General features: G+C 44.8%; 1 protein-coding gene across 2 annotated transcripts in view; it reads left to right on the forward strand.

Moving 5' to 3' along the window:
• The window catches only part of LOC121460485 (ubiquinol-cytochrome-c reductase complex assembly factor 1), an 87633-nt gene that overhangs the window by 41546 nt on the left and 28227 nt on the right, over positions 1 to 17860 (forward strand). For both annotated transcript variants that reach the window (XM_041670919.1, XM_041670920.1), the window contains one exon: positions 4944 to 5052. In XM_041670919.1, coding sequence (XP_041526853.1) covers positions 4944 to 5052 — 109 coding nt within the window. The remainder of the gene's footprint in view (positions 1 to 4943; positions 5053 to 17860) is intronic.

Raw genomic sequence — 17860 nt, forward strand, 5'->3', positions numbered from 1 at the left:
TCATATTCCTTTTTAGCCCAGATGACCATTGAGCTGACCATTGTCTTATAATAGCTATAGAACAGGCCGTGCTGTGAAATCCCAGATGCCTCCCTTCATGTTGATATAGTTAGAAAGTTTATGGTCTGAAAAAATCTGTGTGTTTTAAACCCCAGAGGGCAGGTGTATTAACAGACTACAGAATTTTCAAATAAATGAAGAATTCCATTACCTCACTATTGCTGTTGATGAATTGGCCTCCTATGACACTTAAGCATCAAAATACATTGCGTCTTTTCAGGTGAGAGGCTGGCAAGAACAATTTAATTAACTTTTAGAAAAGTCTTATAAAGAAGGTGCTGTAAAACGTTCCTCAGTGCGTTTCTACTTTGAAATATGCTCTCTATTGTATACTGTAGTCCAGTCTTTTTCATTATTGTCTCAAAGTCTTATATTTGGGTTCAGAGGCTAAAAATTAGAATGAAAATATCAATAAATCTGCTTGAGATCAGCGATGAAGCTGCATGCTCGGGGTCCTGAGATGCTCGGTGGTTAAGGGAGGTACTGCTCAGGGGTCTGGAGATGCTCAGTGGTTAAGGGAGATACTGCTCGGGGTCCAGAGATGCTCAGTGGTTAAGGGAGGTATTGCTCGGGGTCCAGAGATGCTCGGTGGTTAAGGGAGATACTCCTCGGGGTCTAGAGATGCTTGGTAGTTAAGGGAGGTACTGCTCAGGGTCCAGAGATGCTCGGTGGTTGAGATACTGCTTGGGGTCCAGAGATGCTCGGTGGTTACGGGAGATACTGCTCGGGGTCCAGAGATGCTCAGTGGTTAAGGGAGATGCTCCTCGGGGTCTAGAGATGCTCAGTGGTTAAGGGAGATACTCCTTGGGGTCTGGAGATGCTCGGTGGTTAAGGGAGGTACTGCTCAGGGGTCTGGAGATGCTCAGTGGTTAAGGGAGGTACTGCTCGGGGTCCAGAGATGCTCAGTGGTTAAGGGAGGTACTGCTCGGGGTCTGGAGATGCTCAGTGGTTAAGGGAGGTACTGCTCGGGGTCCAGAGATGCTCGGTGGTTAAGGGAGATACTCCTCGGGGTCTAGAGATGCTTGGTAGTTAAGGGAGGTACTGCTCAGGGTCCAGAGATGCTCGGTGGTTGAGATACTGCTTGGGGTCCAGAGATGCTCGGTGGTTAAGGGAGGTACTGCTCGGGGTCTGGAGATGCTCCGTGGTTAAGGGAGATACTGCTCAGGGTCCAGAGATGCTCGGTGGTTAACAGGGAGGTACTGCTCGGGGTCTGGAGATGCTCGGTGGTTAAGGGAGGTACTGCTCGGGATCTGGAGATGCTCGGTGGTTAAGGGAGCTACAACTTTTACAAAGGACCTGAATTTGTTTCCCAGCACTCAACTTGGGCTGCTCACAACTGCCTATAGATAATATTAAAATAAGCATCATGTTCACCAAACATTTATTCTCCTTATGTGAACAAGCCAGTTTTCTACATTTTGAAGTTGTCTTTTCAAAGACTTAAATCTTTAGGTACTTCCCTGCTGGGCAGGCCCTCAGGGTTCTTTGGTAAGTACTTTTACTGATGATCCACTTTGCCAGCCTCCTTGCTCATCTTTTTTCTCTTCCTCATCTTCTTAATTTTGATTTTATTTTTAATTGGCCCATTGTTATTACATATTTATAGATTATACAATATTTTGACACGTACATACATCGTGTTATAATCAAACCAGGGTCATTAACGTACCCATCATCTCATATCGTTTCTGTTAAGTAAGAATATTTAAAATTCTTTCTTCTAGCCACTTTCTAATATATGATATTATTGTTCTTAGTCTCCCTGCTGTGCAGTGGAACAGAACTTACTCTTTAATATGACTGCAACCTCGTCTCTTTAGGTCTGATGCTCAAGATTAGAACCAGTAGATGCTGCTATTCCAAGCAGATTTAGAGTCTTGCTTTGCACATGGAGACATATTTCAGTTGTATCTAAAAGCACACTCATTTGGGGTCAGCATCATTATCCTCTTGACCTGCATTGACCATGTTCTATTGCCTTCATTTTTAAAGGCTTTTTATGTTGGTGGGTGTGATTCGTATATTATGGACCTCTGGAGTTTTGTCTCCTGGACTCCAGTGAATTTTTAAAAATTTTTTTTTCCTATTCCAATTCTTGTAAGGTGCAGCCCATTGAGACAGACTTGTGGAGGTATTTTTGGTTCATGGTTGGGTCATGTAGCATATTTGTTCTCTTGCCCAGCTTGTCATCTGCCCATTTGATAAGTATGTTTTCTTTTTCCAGTTTAGTCATTCACAGAGATGTTGAGGCAAGTCAGATAGAATCATTCCATTGTTGCTTGTAGATTCTTCTTTTACAGAGGAACGTAGTGAGACAGGGTCCTGCTCTGTGGCTTGAGCTGGCCTTGTATTTGCAATCCCCTTGCCTCTCTCCTGTGTACTGGATGTGCATCTGTGTGTCCTCATAGTCTGCTCTAAACAGAAACCTATTCACTGACTTTCTTTTCTTTTCTTTAAGACAGGATCTTGATCTGTAGACTAGGCTGGCCTTGAACTTACAGAGATTCTCTGCTGGGACTTAAGACAGATGCCACTACTCCTGGCTAGTTTTTTTTCCTAAAGATTTATTTGTGTGTGTGTGTGTCCAAGGAAGCCAGAAGAGGGCGTAAGATCCCTTGGAGCTACAGTTACAGGCCACTGTGAGCCACTCAACGTTGGCAGGCAGATCTCTGTGAGTTTGAGGCCAGCCTGGTCTGTGAGAGCTAGTTTCAGGACAAGCGAGAGTGCTTACACAGAGAAACGCTATCTCAGAAAACCAAAATAAATAATTAAGTAAGTAAAAGAATAGCATTAGGAACCACTTTGAAAAATCAGTTAGTAACTTTGGTTATATTCTTTTGTATAATTAAATATAATATTTTTAAAATACTTTTATTTTTAATTATGTATATGCATGTGCATCTGTGTGTGGATTTGTACATGTGAGTGTTGGTATATGAGAAAGCCAGAAGCCTCAGATCCCCTGGAGCTTGAATTATAAGTAGTTGTGATGTGGGTGCTGGGAACCAAACTTGGGTCCTCTGGAAGAGTAGTATGTGCTCTTAACCATTGAACCATCTCTCCTAACTCCTAAATAAAATATTTTTAAATTAGTAAAAATAGCACAATTCTTGCTGGGTGTGGTGGTGTTCACCTTTAGTCCTAGCACTCAGGAGGCAGAGGCAGGTTGGTCTTTTGAGTTTGAGGCCTGCCTGGTCTATAGAATGAGTTTGGGAGAGTCAGAGCTACATACTGAGACCCTGTCTCAAAACAACAACAGTAACAAAACAAATAAACAAAAACAAACTTGATCTTTGCCTTCAATGGAATTTACATCTAGTGGGAGAACAATTTGATAATTATAAAAATGTTGGTCAGGCGGTGGTGGCGCACACCTTTAATCCCAGCACTTGGGAGGCAGAGGCAGGTGGATCTCTGTGAGTTCGAGACCAGCCTGGTCTATGTGATTGTAGTATTCTCAGTGATCTATACGCCAAACAGATATTAGTCAAGAAAAGTAAAAGGCAAGCTGCAAATGTAACAGAAAATTTTCCACATTTCTAGTTATATTTTAAAGTAAAAACACGTGAAAGTGGTTTTGAAAAGAATGTTAATTTTTAATATGTGGGGTATGTATGTATGTGGGAGGGTGGTAGGGGGTGCAGGTGGTACATGTACTATGTGGGAGGGCAGATGAAGATGTTATGTTTCTATTGTTCTGTACCTGAAGCTCACTGTTTGGGCTAAGTTGGCTGACCAGGAAACTCTCAGGAGCCACCTGTTTCCAGCCCCCAGTTACGTCCATGTCCACCTGTCTCCAACCTCCAATGTTACAGTTACAGGCATACCCACCTGTCTCCAACCTCCAATGTTACAGTTACAGGCATACCCACCTGTCTCCAACCTCCAATGTTACAGTTACAGGCACGTCCACCTGTCTCTAGCCCCCAGTGTTACAGCCACAGCCATGCCCACCTATGTCCAGCCCCTAATGTGACAGTTACAGGGATGCCCAACCACATGTTTCCTTTTATGTGGGTGCTGGGATTATAATTCCACTCTTTATGTTTGTAGATCAAGTGCTCTTACCTACCAAGCCATCTCCCAACCCCTGAAATTAATCAGTAATAGTTATTATTTAAATGTATATGAAAACAAATTCAATGTGACAGCAATATTTGAAATGTGATTCTTTTCCTTACTATATCTTTGAAATCCTTGGAGTAACCATATTTAAAGTAGTTACTAGTAGCTAGTGGCTACTATACTGACCGGAAAATTCTTTTGCCCATGTTGAAAAAATTCTATAGTAGCGAACAATAATTCTCAATTGAATGGAGAATTCAGGCTTGATTATCTTCTAACAACCACCTATGATTTCTTCCATGTGTGAGGGAGGCTTTCGAGGTATCCCTGTCTTCATGGTTCATAGCGCTTACATTATCTTATGTAATATCCAGGAAGGATCCAATTATAATATGCAAGGTTTTATTATTATTATTATTATTATTATTATTATTATTATTTGTTTTTGTTTTTTTCTTGAGACAGAGTTTCTCTGTGTAGCCCCATCTGTCCTGGAACTAGCTATGTAGACCAGGCTGTCCTGGAACTCACAGAGGTCCACCTGCCTCTGCTTCCTGAGTACTGGGATTAAAGGTGTGTGCCACCACTGCCCAGAGCAAGCTTTTTTCAACTGCACACTTCAGATGGAATATATATATATATATATATATATATATATATATGTATATATATATATATATAGTGCTGTGATACAGCTGTGTTAGAGACCATGAAGTCACTCCTGAATGCTGACTCGGTGTGCGGTGCTAAAATCCCTCTTCTGTGAGCTATGCAATAGAAATGCGCTCCTCCAGTGACTCTCTTTTGCTTCCACTCAGGATGTGTCTGGTCCGAATGAAGCAGGAAGGCCGCACTGGAAAATACATGTGCCGGATCATAGTTCACTTTATGTGGGAAGACGTGGAGCAGCGAGGCAGAGTGATGGGGGTAAGCTTGGCTGCAGAGGCCAGTGCTGGACAGCCGTGATGAAAGAATGTCTGTGCTGAGTCTGAGCGCTCTCTTCAGGATGGCTCTGCTTTGAGATCTCTGTGCCGTGTTGCCTAATGTCAACAAGGCAGTTGAGCTTTGGTCTCTTTTTTTGCCTCTTGGGAGCCTGACATACCATGGATACTTGATGAGTCTGTGCACATTACTGTGGTTGGTTGGTATGAGGATGTCTTGTATACAGAAGAAGATAGGATATGGTGATAGGGAGGGTGGGATGGGGAAACAGATGTTAGTCTAGTTTAAGGATGCTCGCTGTCTTTGCCATTATTTCAGTGTTGAGTTAGTTCCCTTTTTAAGTTCTTTGGTTGATTGCTTGATTGGTTTTGATTTTTTGAGACCTGGACTCCTGTATGCTGGCCATGGATTTGCTGTATAGTGAAGGGTGGCTTTGAACTCCTGATCCTCCTGCCCCCACTTCCTAAATGCTAGGATTATAAACTTGCACCACCATACCTGACTCTCTCAGTTAGTCCTTAGGGGAAGATCTGGTATGGGGCCTGTGGTCCTAGGAACTAAAGAAAACTTTGGTCACTGGCAATCTAGAAGATTGTGGGAAAATACCCATTGAAAATAAATCTCTTAGTAAATTCAGTAATTAGCCTGAGAGAGGAGAATATAGAACTTAACATTTGTGTGCATGTGTGTGTGTGTGTATGTGTGTGTGCGTGTGCATGTGTGTGTGTGTAAAATGACTGATACCTTTAGAAAATATGTGGTACTTGGTTTTAGGCGTGTGTGTGTTTTATTATCCATGATCTCATTGTTTATGTACTCTCATGCATCTCTCTCTTTGCCCAGCATTGTTTTGGAAGTCTTTCCCTGCTGCACGGGTGTTCGGTCACAGCTGACCTTTATTGTGCCCGTTGTCACACACTCTTACGCTATTGTCTCAACCCCATGTACTTTTTCTTTGTGTTAAATTGCAATCTTTGAGACTTATACCTTGTATGTAGGTGATGGCTTCCTTTTGGGATCCTGGGTTGAGGGTTTTCTTAGGTCTTTGAAGTAACTGTTGTGTAGGACGCACCGTAAACATGGGTTTGCCTTTAAGTATCTTTATGGACATTTACATGACACCCTGTGGGGACAGTATGACATTGGCATTTCTGCTCATTCTGAGAAAATGAAACATCAGTTGTACGTTTTATCATCCCGTCTTGAAGTCATGAGCTCTCTCTCTTTCATGTGTATATATTCCTGGGTGAATGTATGTGTGCCACATAGATGCAGGAGCCCAAGGTAGTCAGACGAGAGTGCCGGACCCCCTAATGCCTTTAATTACACAGTTGTGAGCCACTCTGTGGGTGCTGGGAACTAAACCCAGGTACTCTTCAAGAACAAGTGGTGCTCTTAACCACTGAGCCATCCCTCGGGTGCCTTACTGAGCTGTTTTTGTGGCTGTCCTCCTTGGATCTTGTTTCCTTTCTCCCACCGTCGTGCCTGCTGGCTTTCTTTGCAGTTGAGAGGGCGGTCAGCAGACTAAGCGACTCATTCAGCTGGATTTTCTACGTTCTCAAGTGTTTACTACTCAGTTCTGTGGCAGCACACATTGGACTTAGGCTGGAGTTGGCATCTCAACCCACCCTCTTAGTGATGGCCAGTAATACCCTCTGGCTAGCCAAAGCCTGCGCAGACTGCCAGGTGTTGCTTTAGCCTTAGTGGCTCTTCCATTACATGAACCTGTTTGGCTTATCTCTTGTTGACTGATCTCTGCTGGCAGTGGGGCCACTAGAACCATGTGAGCCACAGCTGTCCTGTCCTAAATAGCCTAATAATCCAGAAATCGCTGACTTCTGGACCACAGGAATTTTTTAATTACACCCGCTCCCACTGATTTTTCTCGTCCATACATAACAGCAGCTGGCACTTTGCGCCTGCTCCGTGTGCTTTGTGTGTAATCTCCCTCCTCCTCCATCGTAAGCTTTGTGAAAGCAGGAAACTGTCTTATTCTATTTTTGGTGACATCAAATGGATAAGTAGGATGAGTTGAATGGGAGCATAAAGTAAACTTCAGCTTCTGCTATATTCTGTTTGTTTGTTTGTTTGTTTGAGACAAGTTCTCCTTAGATAACTCTAACTGGCCTAGAACTTACTATGTAGACCAGGCTGGCCTCTTAACTTGTAGAGATTCACCTATGTTGCCTCTCAAGTGCTGGGATTAAAGGTGTGCAGCATGATGCTAGTATACCCTGTTTTAAGGTAACTTATTAGATAAATAGTACTTGATTCATTCCTCTCTGGTACAGTCTTACAGGAGTCTTTTAATTTTTTCTCCTCTGTTTGTGCGTTTGGATTGTTGTAGATGGTGTGCCATCCTCTAAGGTGGTGTAGATGGTGTGCCATCCTCTAAGGTGGTGTAGATGGTGTGCCATCCTCTAAGGTGGTGTAGATGGTGTGCCATCCTATCCTCTAAGGTGGTGTAGATGGTGTGCCATCCTCTAAGGTGGTGTAGATGGTGTGCCATCCTCTAAGGTGGTGTAGATGGTGTGCCATCCTCTAAGGTGGTGTAGATGGTGTGCCATCCTCGAAGGTGGTGTAGCGTACCTACAGTTGATCTGGTGACCTTGAAAGAGTACACTTGTGATTCAGTGAGTTTCTGACAGGGACAGGGACTCTGCTTTTCCTCCTTCCTTACCTCCCTCCATTTCTTCTTTCCTTTCTCTCTGTCTCTCTTTTCTGGAGCATCCCAGGCTGGCCTTGAACTCACTGTGTAACCCATTATGACCTTTAACCTCCCAGATGCTGAGATTGTAGGTGTGCACCATTATCCCGTTTTTCTTTGTGCTGGGAATGAACCCAGGGTGTTAGACAAGCACTCCTCAGCTGAGCTGTGTCCTCGGTCCTGAGAAGTTTTCCTCTCTCGTCTCTTTCCCCACAGGATCTCGTGTAACCCAGACTGACCTTGACCTCACTGTATAGCCAAGGATGACCTTGGATCTCTGGTCATCCTCGTTTTGCTTCCATATCCCAAGTTCTGGGATTCCAGGTATCCACCACCACATCCAGTTCAGGGTGTCTACTCTTCCAACAACTTCCAGGTTATGCCTGTGTTAATAGGGCTGTCAGTGTCGGTGGTTCCCCTAATATAGGCTCCTAAATTGCCTTCAAGTAGAGAAATGCCCAAGCTCTGGCTTAGTTACAAAACTATAAATGAAAGATGGTGTTTTAAAAATAGAAATTTAGAAGAATTGGGTAATTACTGTTGTTGCTTTTTATTATATTTGACACTCTCCTTCCTAACTTGGTGGTGTAAACAGGCAGCTTTTCTATAGGAAAGGCAGTGTGTATTGACCCCATGTGTTTTGAGAGTGTGCAGGTATGGGGGCTCTCAGTTTTAGCGTACAGCCTCAGCACTGGGACACGTGGCTTGGGAAAGGCAGTAGATGGCATGGATAGAGCCTGGCCTGGTTCTCCCGCAGTGGACCAGTCTTGACTTCCCGCGCTCCAGTGGACACAGAAGCAGGTCCAAGGCGCTGACTGCATGGCTGCCGAGTTTCTTTTCAGCTTTGAAAAACATCCAAATTTGAAGGTGGTAATTTGCAAATCTTTCTGTGTTATTTGGCGTTCCAGGTATACCTCTGTAAGGAAAGTCACAGAAAAAAGTAAAAGCCAGTCAATGTTGTGGTGGTTTTTCTCATGCCAAAGAATTCTTAGAAGCCATTACTTTGAGTGGATGGGTGTGGCAAAGATCGAGAGCCAAAAGTGTCTCTTGCAAACTGATGACGAGTCAGAAATTTTAATCAAGAATTCCTTTGAAACTAGAATTCCAATCAAGAGCTCATTTGGTATTGGAGTTCTGGTCTCATACAAGGGGAAATTTTGCCTTTCATCGGCTTCTCAGAGCCCAGCTGTGGTGGCACACGGCACAGACGCGTGTGTCATTGGTGCAGCCAGGACAAAAAGCAACTATTAAATTTGAGGTTACAAAAATCACATCGATAATTTAGTGTTCCGACTTTTTAAAAGGAAAAAAAAGCACCAATATTTCAATATTTGGGATTTAAACATATAAATTAGCTGTGGAAATAGAGTTCATTATCCCACCTCATCTGGTCTTGTTTTATTTCATTAACTGGTTCTTAAAAACCTTTGTGGGCCGAGCTGCAGCTGAGGAGCTGGAGACCATTTCTCGTTGGGCCCTCGCCCGCTCCTGAGTGTTGGGAGGAGAACCAGGACTTGACACAGCTGTAAAAACAGACAGCCCTTTGGCCTCAGTGCTTTCTCCTGCTGCAGGCGGATTTCAGAGGTAAATTTCGCCCTTGCCTCTCCTACTAATGAAGTCGTTTCTTTTGCCGGGTCCGCACCAGGTGTGTCCAGTCTTGGGGCTAACTGGGTGCTTTACTGAAATTTTCCATTTGTGACATTTCAACCAAACTTCAAAAACAAACAAGAATTAGCTCAAGGCAGTGGCTCAGAGTGTTAATGGTAACCTTAGGCTGGTGAAATGACTTCCTGTCATTTCTGCTCTGCCAGCCATGCCTCCTTATGGCTTACAATGAGCAGGTTTACACTTTCCAGGCCAAGGTGGGAAGAGGCGGGGATAGGCTGTAGTTAAGGAATTAGTTCATTCTCATCAGTGGCCCCTACACTCAGGTCGTCCCAGGAAGGCTTCGATAGATGTCTTCTTGCCAGTGGTATTCCAAAGTAGGAAGGAACCTCCTTTCGCTACCGGGTCCTCTGCTCTCGTGGTACAGAGGGGAGAGCTGGTAGAGAGCCCTGGCACACACTGCTCTCTTCTGCTTTGCTCATCAGTCCCAGCGTCCTGCATTGCAAAGTCCTCTCTGTGTCTACTGCTCCACTCACTCCCTGCGGTGTTTTTGCACCTTAAGTGCGGGAAGCTTCTAGCACACATGCCTGGCATTTCCTGAGCACTCAGTGAGACTCACATTCCATTCTTGTAGTTCCTGTCTTGTGTCTTCTCTCCATTCGGTGTGGACACTTAGACTGTCCACATACTCCATCTCCAGCGCCTTTACAGGAATGGGGTTAGTCCAGTTCTCCCTTGCTGCAAGTACCTTAATAATTTATGTAGCCTTCTTTGGGCTTTTATTCTTTCTCTCTTATGTCATAGTTGTCCATGCATGTTGACTATCTTCTAGATGAATCCCAGAGGTTCACGACCACATGTATCCCTCTTTGTAGTCTCCAGAGTGCTTATAATTACCTGTTGGCTGGATGGTAACTATCTGAAGAAAGAAAGCAGACAGTTCTGGAGGCCTGGGATAGGTATTGAGGAAAATGGGGTGCGAAGATACCCTTTGTGGTCTGAGGATGTTTGTCTCCTGTGTTAGTTTTGGGGAGAAAAAAATGATTACTGTTGTTTTTTTAAAGTTACATTTATTTGCATGAGCACCCATGCATATGTGTACAGGTGTGCACATGCCCACCACAGGGTGTGTGTGGAGGGCAGAGGACAACCTGCAGGACTCCGCTCTCCCACTGTGCACGTAGGTCCTGGGGAACTGAGCAGGTAGGTCATCAGGCATGGCAGCAAGGGCTCTTACTGCTGAGCCATCTTACCCGACTCCTACTGTCAACTTTTATGTTTGTATTTTCTGTGCTTTTCTATTTTCTAATGGAATTGATTGGGTTTTTTTTTTTAAGCCCAGCTTATAGTAGGGCATTTTATGCTTCAAAAGTGGGATTTGGATATTAACAAGGCTTTTAGATTTTCTGGAACTCTCCTCCCCCATCTTCCATAAAGATCTCCAGAGAGGCCCAGGGATGGAGAGAGAGGACACTCAGTGGTAGGATGTTTGCTTAGCACCATGTGGAGTTAAGTGCAATCCCTAGTGCTTAAAAAAAAAGAAGAAATATCTTGAACTCCTGTTTTACTCTGCTGTGCTTTGCATCTCCAGGTCAGGATTAAAACTCGGTGTCAAAGGTTTTGAAGGAGCTGTGTTAAAGATAATTTTTTTAAACCATAGATATGAATGACGTGAGTGTGAATAAGGAATGCTTTGGGCTGGAGGCCATGAAAATCAGAATATGTGTTTGTTCTTCCATATCAGTAACTCCCTTGAAGGTTTTCAAATGGCCTGAACTATTGGAGTTGGGTACTAGATATTAGGGTAGATATTAAGAAAAAATTTTAGATTTTAAGAGTTTGTGTGTGAGTTGGGGGTTAGTGTGCCAGGTGTGTCCACAGAGACCAGAAGAGAGTGTCAGATTCCCTGAAGCTGCAGTTCCGGGTGGTTGTGAGCCACCTGACAGGATGCTGGGAACTGAACCCAGGTCCTTTGGAAGAGCAAGGGCACTCTTAACTGTCGAGCCATCTCTCCAGCCCCAAAGTTAAATTCTTAGATGGCAAAGTAGTTTTTTTTTTTTTTAATTGGGGGTTGGTTCATGAATTTGAGCTGAATCCACAGAGGGTGTCCCCTGGAGGCACATTCTCTGTCCACATGAGTTTCAGCCTCCAGTCCTAAGTCAACAGGGGGCATTCATGGAGCTGTCCAGACAGTGGCCAACCCGCTTGGCTCCTGCACCCAGAGCACTAGTCTGATGGCTGTCACTTTTCCTTCTAAGTGGCTCTCTGGTTCACTCTCCACCCCTCAGTGCTAGGGATCCGATCTAGTACCTCAAGCATGTTAAATGAGTCTATCTAGGTCCCCAGCTTTCCTTTTTGCTTTTTGTTTTTATAACAGGGCCTTGCTGTGTTGCCCAGATTGGCCTTAAACTTCTTCCATAGCCCAGACAGACCTTGAACTTTGGTCCTCCTGCCTCAGCCTCTGGAGGAGCTTGTACCACCAGGCTCTGCCTGAACCGTCCTACTTGATTTTACCAGGGTCCTCAAAAGAATTTCTGTCTTTGAAATGAATTGCAGCGTGAGGCTCCCTGTGCTCTTGGTTGTTTATCTCTAGTGCTAGATTTCCATTCAGTTACAGATTGAGAGTTCCTGGGCTCTTAGTATTTCTAAAGCATCAGAAGCAGAATCTAAGCTGGGTGGTGGTGGCGCACACCTTTAATCCCAGCACTTGGGAGGCAGAGACAGGCGGATCTCTGAGTTGGAAGACAGCCTGGTCTACAGAGTGAGTTTCAAGATAGCCAAGGCTACACAGAGAAAACTTGTCTCAAAAAACCAAAAACTGAAAAAGAAAAAAAGAAAGAAAGGGAAGAAAGCAAGCAAGCAAGGGAACTCTGTCTATTGAGACATTCAGCAACAGGCTCTTCACCAACTGGGAAAACATGAATCATCCCTTTGCTGTTCTCAGTGCACCAAAATAGGTTCTTTCTTCCCCCTTCCTTTTAATTACATGTATTTATCTGGATGCCCCTACCTCATAGAATTTATAGAAGGAACAGTGACTTTATCCCATTTTTTTCCAAAGCCCTTGCTGGGAATCAGTGAGAAGATGGCTCAGCAAGCAAGGACACTTGGTGCCAAGCCAGACAATTTGAGTTCTAACCCCGAGACCCACAAGGTAGAAGGAGAGAACTGTCTCCTACATGGAGGCCATGATAGACACACATGGGGGGAGGTGCTCGGCTGCTTCAGGGTGCTCGCACTCCACAAAGCCCCCCTTCCTCTAACGCTCCTCACGCTAAATGCTCCTCGCTTAGCTCTCCTCTCAGGGGAACAGGCTCCCCCTCTGGTCCTTGTTTCTTTTGCCTGGTTTCATTTGATATCCCCTGCTCCATGGTCATAACATGGCTAGAGGTGAGCGCATGGCGCACGTGCTCACGACGGATATAGCCAGCCGGAGTCATTTTCCAGCTCACCTTTCAGGAGCTGCCAGTGCCCCTTACAAATAAGTCAGAGGACAAATAGCTCATGAAACCATCCTTCCTGCCTCGCATCTTATGTCACCACCATCAGTTGAGCCTCCTAAGGAGAATTCTTAGTCATCCTCGATTTCTACCTCATTCTCTGCGTCTAGTCGGCTTGTCGGTTACATGTTTCCCATACCTCTGGTCTCGGTCTCACTGATCCGCTGCTTCACTTCAGACATCAGCCCTGCTTTATTGCAGTCACTTCTGAAGGAATTCTTGGCTATTCCCATTCCAGGCAGCCTTCCTACCTATGATTGCCAGAGGCCTTCGTCCTAAGCCCTGCATCCAACTGATTGTGTCCCCTTTATGCTGGAAAGCTCTGTGTGCTCTTGTCACACGGGACAAATTTAAACATCTTGGTGGTGTGTATAGAGCCTTTTGTAGGTACATAATAAGCCAATGTGTTCTTTTCTTTTGAGACAGTCTCATTTGTAGCCGTGGCTGTCTTGGAACTCCCTGCATAGATCAGGCTGGCCTCAAACTCACAGAGATCCTCCTGCCTCTGTCTCCTGAGTGCTGTCTTTTTTTTAAAAATAAAACATTGAACTGTTTAGATGTTTCTAAAATATTAAATTGTTTAAATATTTTCTTTGCAGTTTTTAAAAATTAAAATATATTATTTCCTTCTAGATTCCTTAGAATGTGTTGATATCAGCAGCTTATCAAATGATTTAACAAAATAAAAAAAATGTTTAAATCTAAATGTAGGTGCTGGGAATCCAAACTCAGGCCCTTTGGCTTGAATGGCAAGCACTTTACTGACTGAGTCATCTCCTGGCCCCTATACAGATATTTTTTTGTTTGTTTGTTTGTTTTTTCGAGACAGGGTTTCTCTGTGGTTTTGGAGCCTGTCCTGGAACTAGCTCTTGTAGACCAGGCTGGTCTCGAACTCATAGAAATCCGCCTGCCTCTGCCTCCCAAGTGCTGGGATTAAAGGCGAGCGCCACCACCGCCCGGCTCCCTATACAGATCTTTTAAAAAAAAATTTAGATTTTTAAAATTTATTTTAAATATATTTTACCTGTGTGTGCCTGTTGCCTGAGAACGCCAGAAGAGGCCATCAGATCCCCTGGACCTGGAGCTGTGGATGCTTGTGAGCCTCCATGTGGGTGCTGGGAATTGAACCCAGGTCCTCCTCAAGAGCAGCCAGTGGTCTTAACCTGCTAAGCCATCTCCATAGCACCCCTTGTACAAATTTATGAGCTAGAACATTCTGTGGTGTGCCATATGGATTTGTACAAGTAACCCACATTAGGTGGGCTAATGACCCTGGTGTCCCTGGTGCTCTGTGCAGCAGTGTGCTTGCTGCCGAACGCAGATGATGGATCGTGCCAGTACCATCTGGTTATGATGGATCGTACCAGTACCGTCTGGTTATGATGGATCGTACCAGTACCGTCTGGTTATGATGGATATTACCAGTACCATCTGGTTAGCAATCATCTCTGATCACACCTGCGTTTTTCTTTTCCCTTGTGGCTCTTCTCCCTACCAGCAGCGTCACCAGCAAGAGGTCCACTATTCTCTCCCCACCCTGCCTCTTGAGTTCTGTGGTTATGCTCTGGATCTACTTTATAGGAAATTGGGCCTCAGACTCAGACTGGCAGGTATGAGCCTGGGAGATACTGTAACCCTGATTTTCCAATCCACGAAGACTGTGTATATTGCTGCTCAAATGCCCCGGATCCAGATCAGTTTCTTCCCATTTCATGGTGAGGAAACTAAGGTTTAGCAGTGTTCAGTGGTTTGCCCCAGATCATCCAGGTAGCACACAGAAGCATGAGGACCACAGTTGTGGCGTTCCTCTTCCTGGTATTCCCTGATACCAGCCCCAAAATTCCATCTCTCCATCTGTCTTGTTACCAGAGACCAAGGGCTTTTCTTGAATCTGGAAATACCCGCTTCTTAGAAAGACTCAAGCCTGAAATCCCTTTTTATGTGGAATTTCTAATCCAGTACCGCAGAGATTTCCTACTCGGAACTAATAGAGACTAAGGGGACAGAAAGCAGGTGCAGCTGATGCCAGTGCTGGTGAGACTCTGTTCTTCCCGCATTAACGTTGAGTGTCTCTCCATCTTGTGAATTTGCCTCGGTTGATCTCACGGTTCTTTTCCAGAGACTCCTCAGTTATGTTTTTTTTAAGAGGAGCAGAACTCGGAGGCTGAGCACGGCTTGAGGGCTGGGCCAGGAGACTAACAAAAGCAGCATTATGCTGCTCCTGGCAAGGCCAATAAATGAATTCAAGAGACACCTAGATGTGTTTCTAGAGGAGGGCATGCGGGGAGGGGTCTGGTGGAGAAGCAGAAAGGTGGGATTAAGATAAATTAAAATGGGGCCAGCCTGCTGGATAAGAGGGTCAAACTTCTTGTTCTACACAGTTGGAAAGTTAAAAACTAACCTGCACCATGTTCTTCATAGTCGCCCTGCCGGACCTTCCCTCTTTAGGGGAAGGAGTTCATCCCTGGCTGTTTCAGCGTGTGCAGCCGTGGGTTATTGCCTGAGTCCCTGGGAATCTTAGACTTCCACCTAAAAAGGAATTTTGAACTAACTAGCCCAAAGAGTCTGAGATTTTTATTCCTATACCCGAAGCCTCAACATCACTTGGGGATTTTTTAAGAGTCAGCTGAATGAGAAACTCTGTGAGTAGGGCCTGTGGTAGTGTAACTGAGTCTGTCCCTTGTTTGCTCAGATGTTTGAATACTTGGTCCCTGGTTGGTGGCACTGTTTGGGTAGTTTAGGAGGTGTGGCCTTACTGGAGGAAGTATGTCATTATGGGCAGTCTTTGATGTTTCAAAGCACCTGCCATTCCAGGTTTGCTCCCTCTTTGCGGATCAGGATGTTCAGGATGTGAGCCCTCAGCTAATCCAGCCACTGTGCCTGCTGCCTGCTGCCTCTACCCCGCCATCGTGGACACATAAGCCCAGTTTCTTCCTTAAGTTGAGTTGGTCACTGCTTTATCACAGTAATAAGTAGCTAATACAGGGCCCAACAGGATTTTTATTTTTAAAGCAAGCCACCCTTATGTTTCAAAACTGGTGCCCCTGATCTGACCCTGTCTTTTACCTAAAGGAGAGCCAGAGAGATGAGTCTAAATCAGAAACTGACTGGGGAACCCAGGCTGTCTGCTTGTCGGTTCTTAGAGCTTTTTTTGCTGGGGTCGGGGGTTAGGTATGGGCTCACACCACGTGATGGTTGAGAACCTGTGCAGTGGTGGCAGCCGCATTCCTTCAGCACTTTCTCTTCACCGGGCACTTTATGAGAGCTGTCTGGCTTTGCCCTCTTAAACCTGTCTATCTGCAAGATAGCATCCCACCCTCATATTACAGACTAGGAAACTAGAGACCAGGGAAAAGAGTGTATTTGTTTCTGGTAGCAGCTATTATCACAAACTTGGTAGCCTGAAACAACAAATTTATTCTCTCATAGTCCTAGACTCTAGGACCTAGAAGAGAAAACACCAATTTCTCTGGGCTGAGATCAAAATGTTGCTTGACCTGTGCTCCTTCTGGTGGTTCTGGGGGAGGATCTATTTCTTCCCCTTCTAGCCTTGCTGACTGCCAACATCCCCTGACGGTGGCTGCATCTCCAGTCTACCTCTGGTCTCATCTCTCTGGTTCAAATCTCCCTTAGCCTAATCTCTTGGAAGGATGTATGGAATTGCATTTAGGGCCTTTCCAGATATTTCAACTGATTCTACATCTTCAAAGTCTTAATCAGGCCTACAGATTTATCTATCTATCTATCTATCTATCTATCTATCTATCTATCTATCTATCTATCTATCTACCGTGTAAAGTAACATCCACAGGTTCCAGGAATGAGGTCTCAGGAGTCTTCTGGAAGACTGTTCTCCATTTAGGTAACAACCAACAGAATTCTCCTGTTCTCCTTGCTTCGCCTTTACTTCCTGCCTGGCTACTGGCCAATCAGCATTTATTTAAAGTACAAGTGACAGGGTACAGACCATTGTTCCACAGCAACGAAGTCTGCATGGAAACCCGGAAACTTACCGTACTTAACCTCCAATGTCTCACGGCTTCCCAAGTGCCATGGTCACAAGCAGGAGCTTCCCCACCCCCAGCTTGGCCCTTCCCTGATCACTGCTTGTGCCACCTGACAAGGCCACTGTTGACAGTTACAGCTTTAGGTTGGCTTCAAGATGACCACTATCATTTGCTTCCTTCTCTGACTTCCAGAACTCACGTCACATGGCACTGGAGCAACTGGTCCTGATGCATCCTTATGCATCACTGCTCCTGTCTCCTCCCATTAGGTTGTTAACTCCTAGAAGGAGGAATTCCATTTTTCTTTTTTTTTTTTTTTAAATATTTATTTATTATGTATACAATATTCTGTCTGTATGCCTGAAGGCCAGAAGAGGGCGCCAGACCTCTTTACAGATGGTTGTGAGCCACCATGTGGTTGCTGGGAATTGAACTCAGGACCTTTGGAAGAGCAGGCAATGCTCTTAACCACTGAGCCATCTCTCCAGCCCCCCATTTTTTCATTAAACAAAAAAATGGATGCACAATTCTTCCAACATTCAACATTTTGAATGTGGTTTTTTTTTTAGCTGATGAGGTGGCTCAGCCACTGAGCCTGATGATCTGAGCATTGACCCTGGGCACACGTGTAGGAGAAGGAGAGAACTGACTCCCACAAGTCAGCCTCTGACCTCTGCAAGCCACATGTAGCTGTGGCACATGCTCACTACACGCATGCACAATGAATAGGTAGTGGTTTTACTTAACTCACAGTGTTACATGCCCGCAGCACTGTCTAATTCCAGAATGTTCCCCTCACCTCAGAAAGAACCCCTGTGCTCATAGGCATCATTCTCTGCCCCTCCCCCACCGCCCCTTTGCCGTCTTTGTGTCTTCGGGTGCACCAATTCTGAGCTTTTCATCTCAGCACACTGTCGGCAGAATGTAATGTAATATGCAGCCTTTGACGTTTGCCTCTTTGTACTGAGTATGTT

This window comes from Microtus oregoni, unplaced genomic scaffold (genome assembly GCF_018167655.1).
Source record: "Microtus oregoni isolate MIOR12 unplaced genomic scaffold, Mior012 000020F_ref0000438, whole genome shotgun sequence".
Classification (NCBI taxonomy): Eukaryota; Metazoa; Chordata; class Mammalia; order Rodentia; family Cricetidae; genus Microtus; species Microtus oregoni.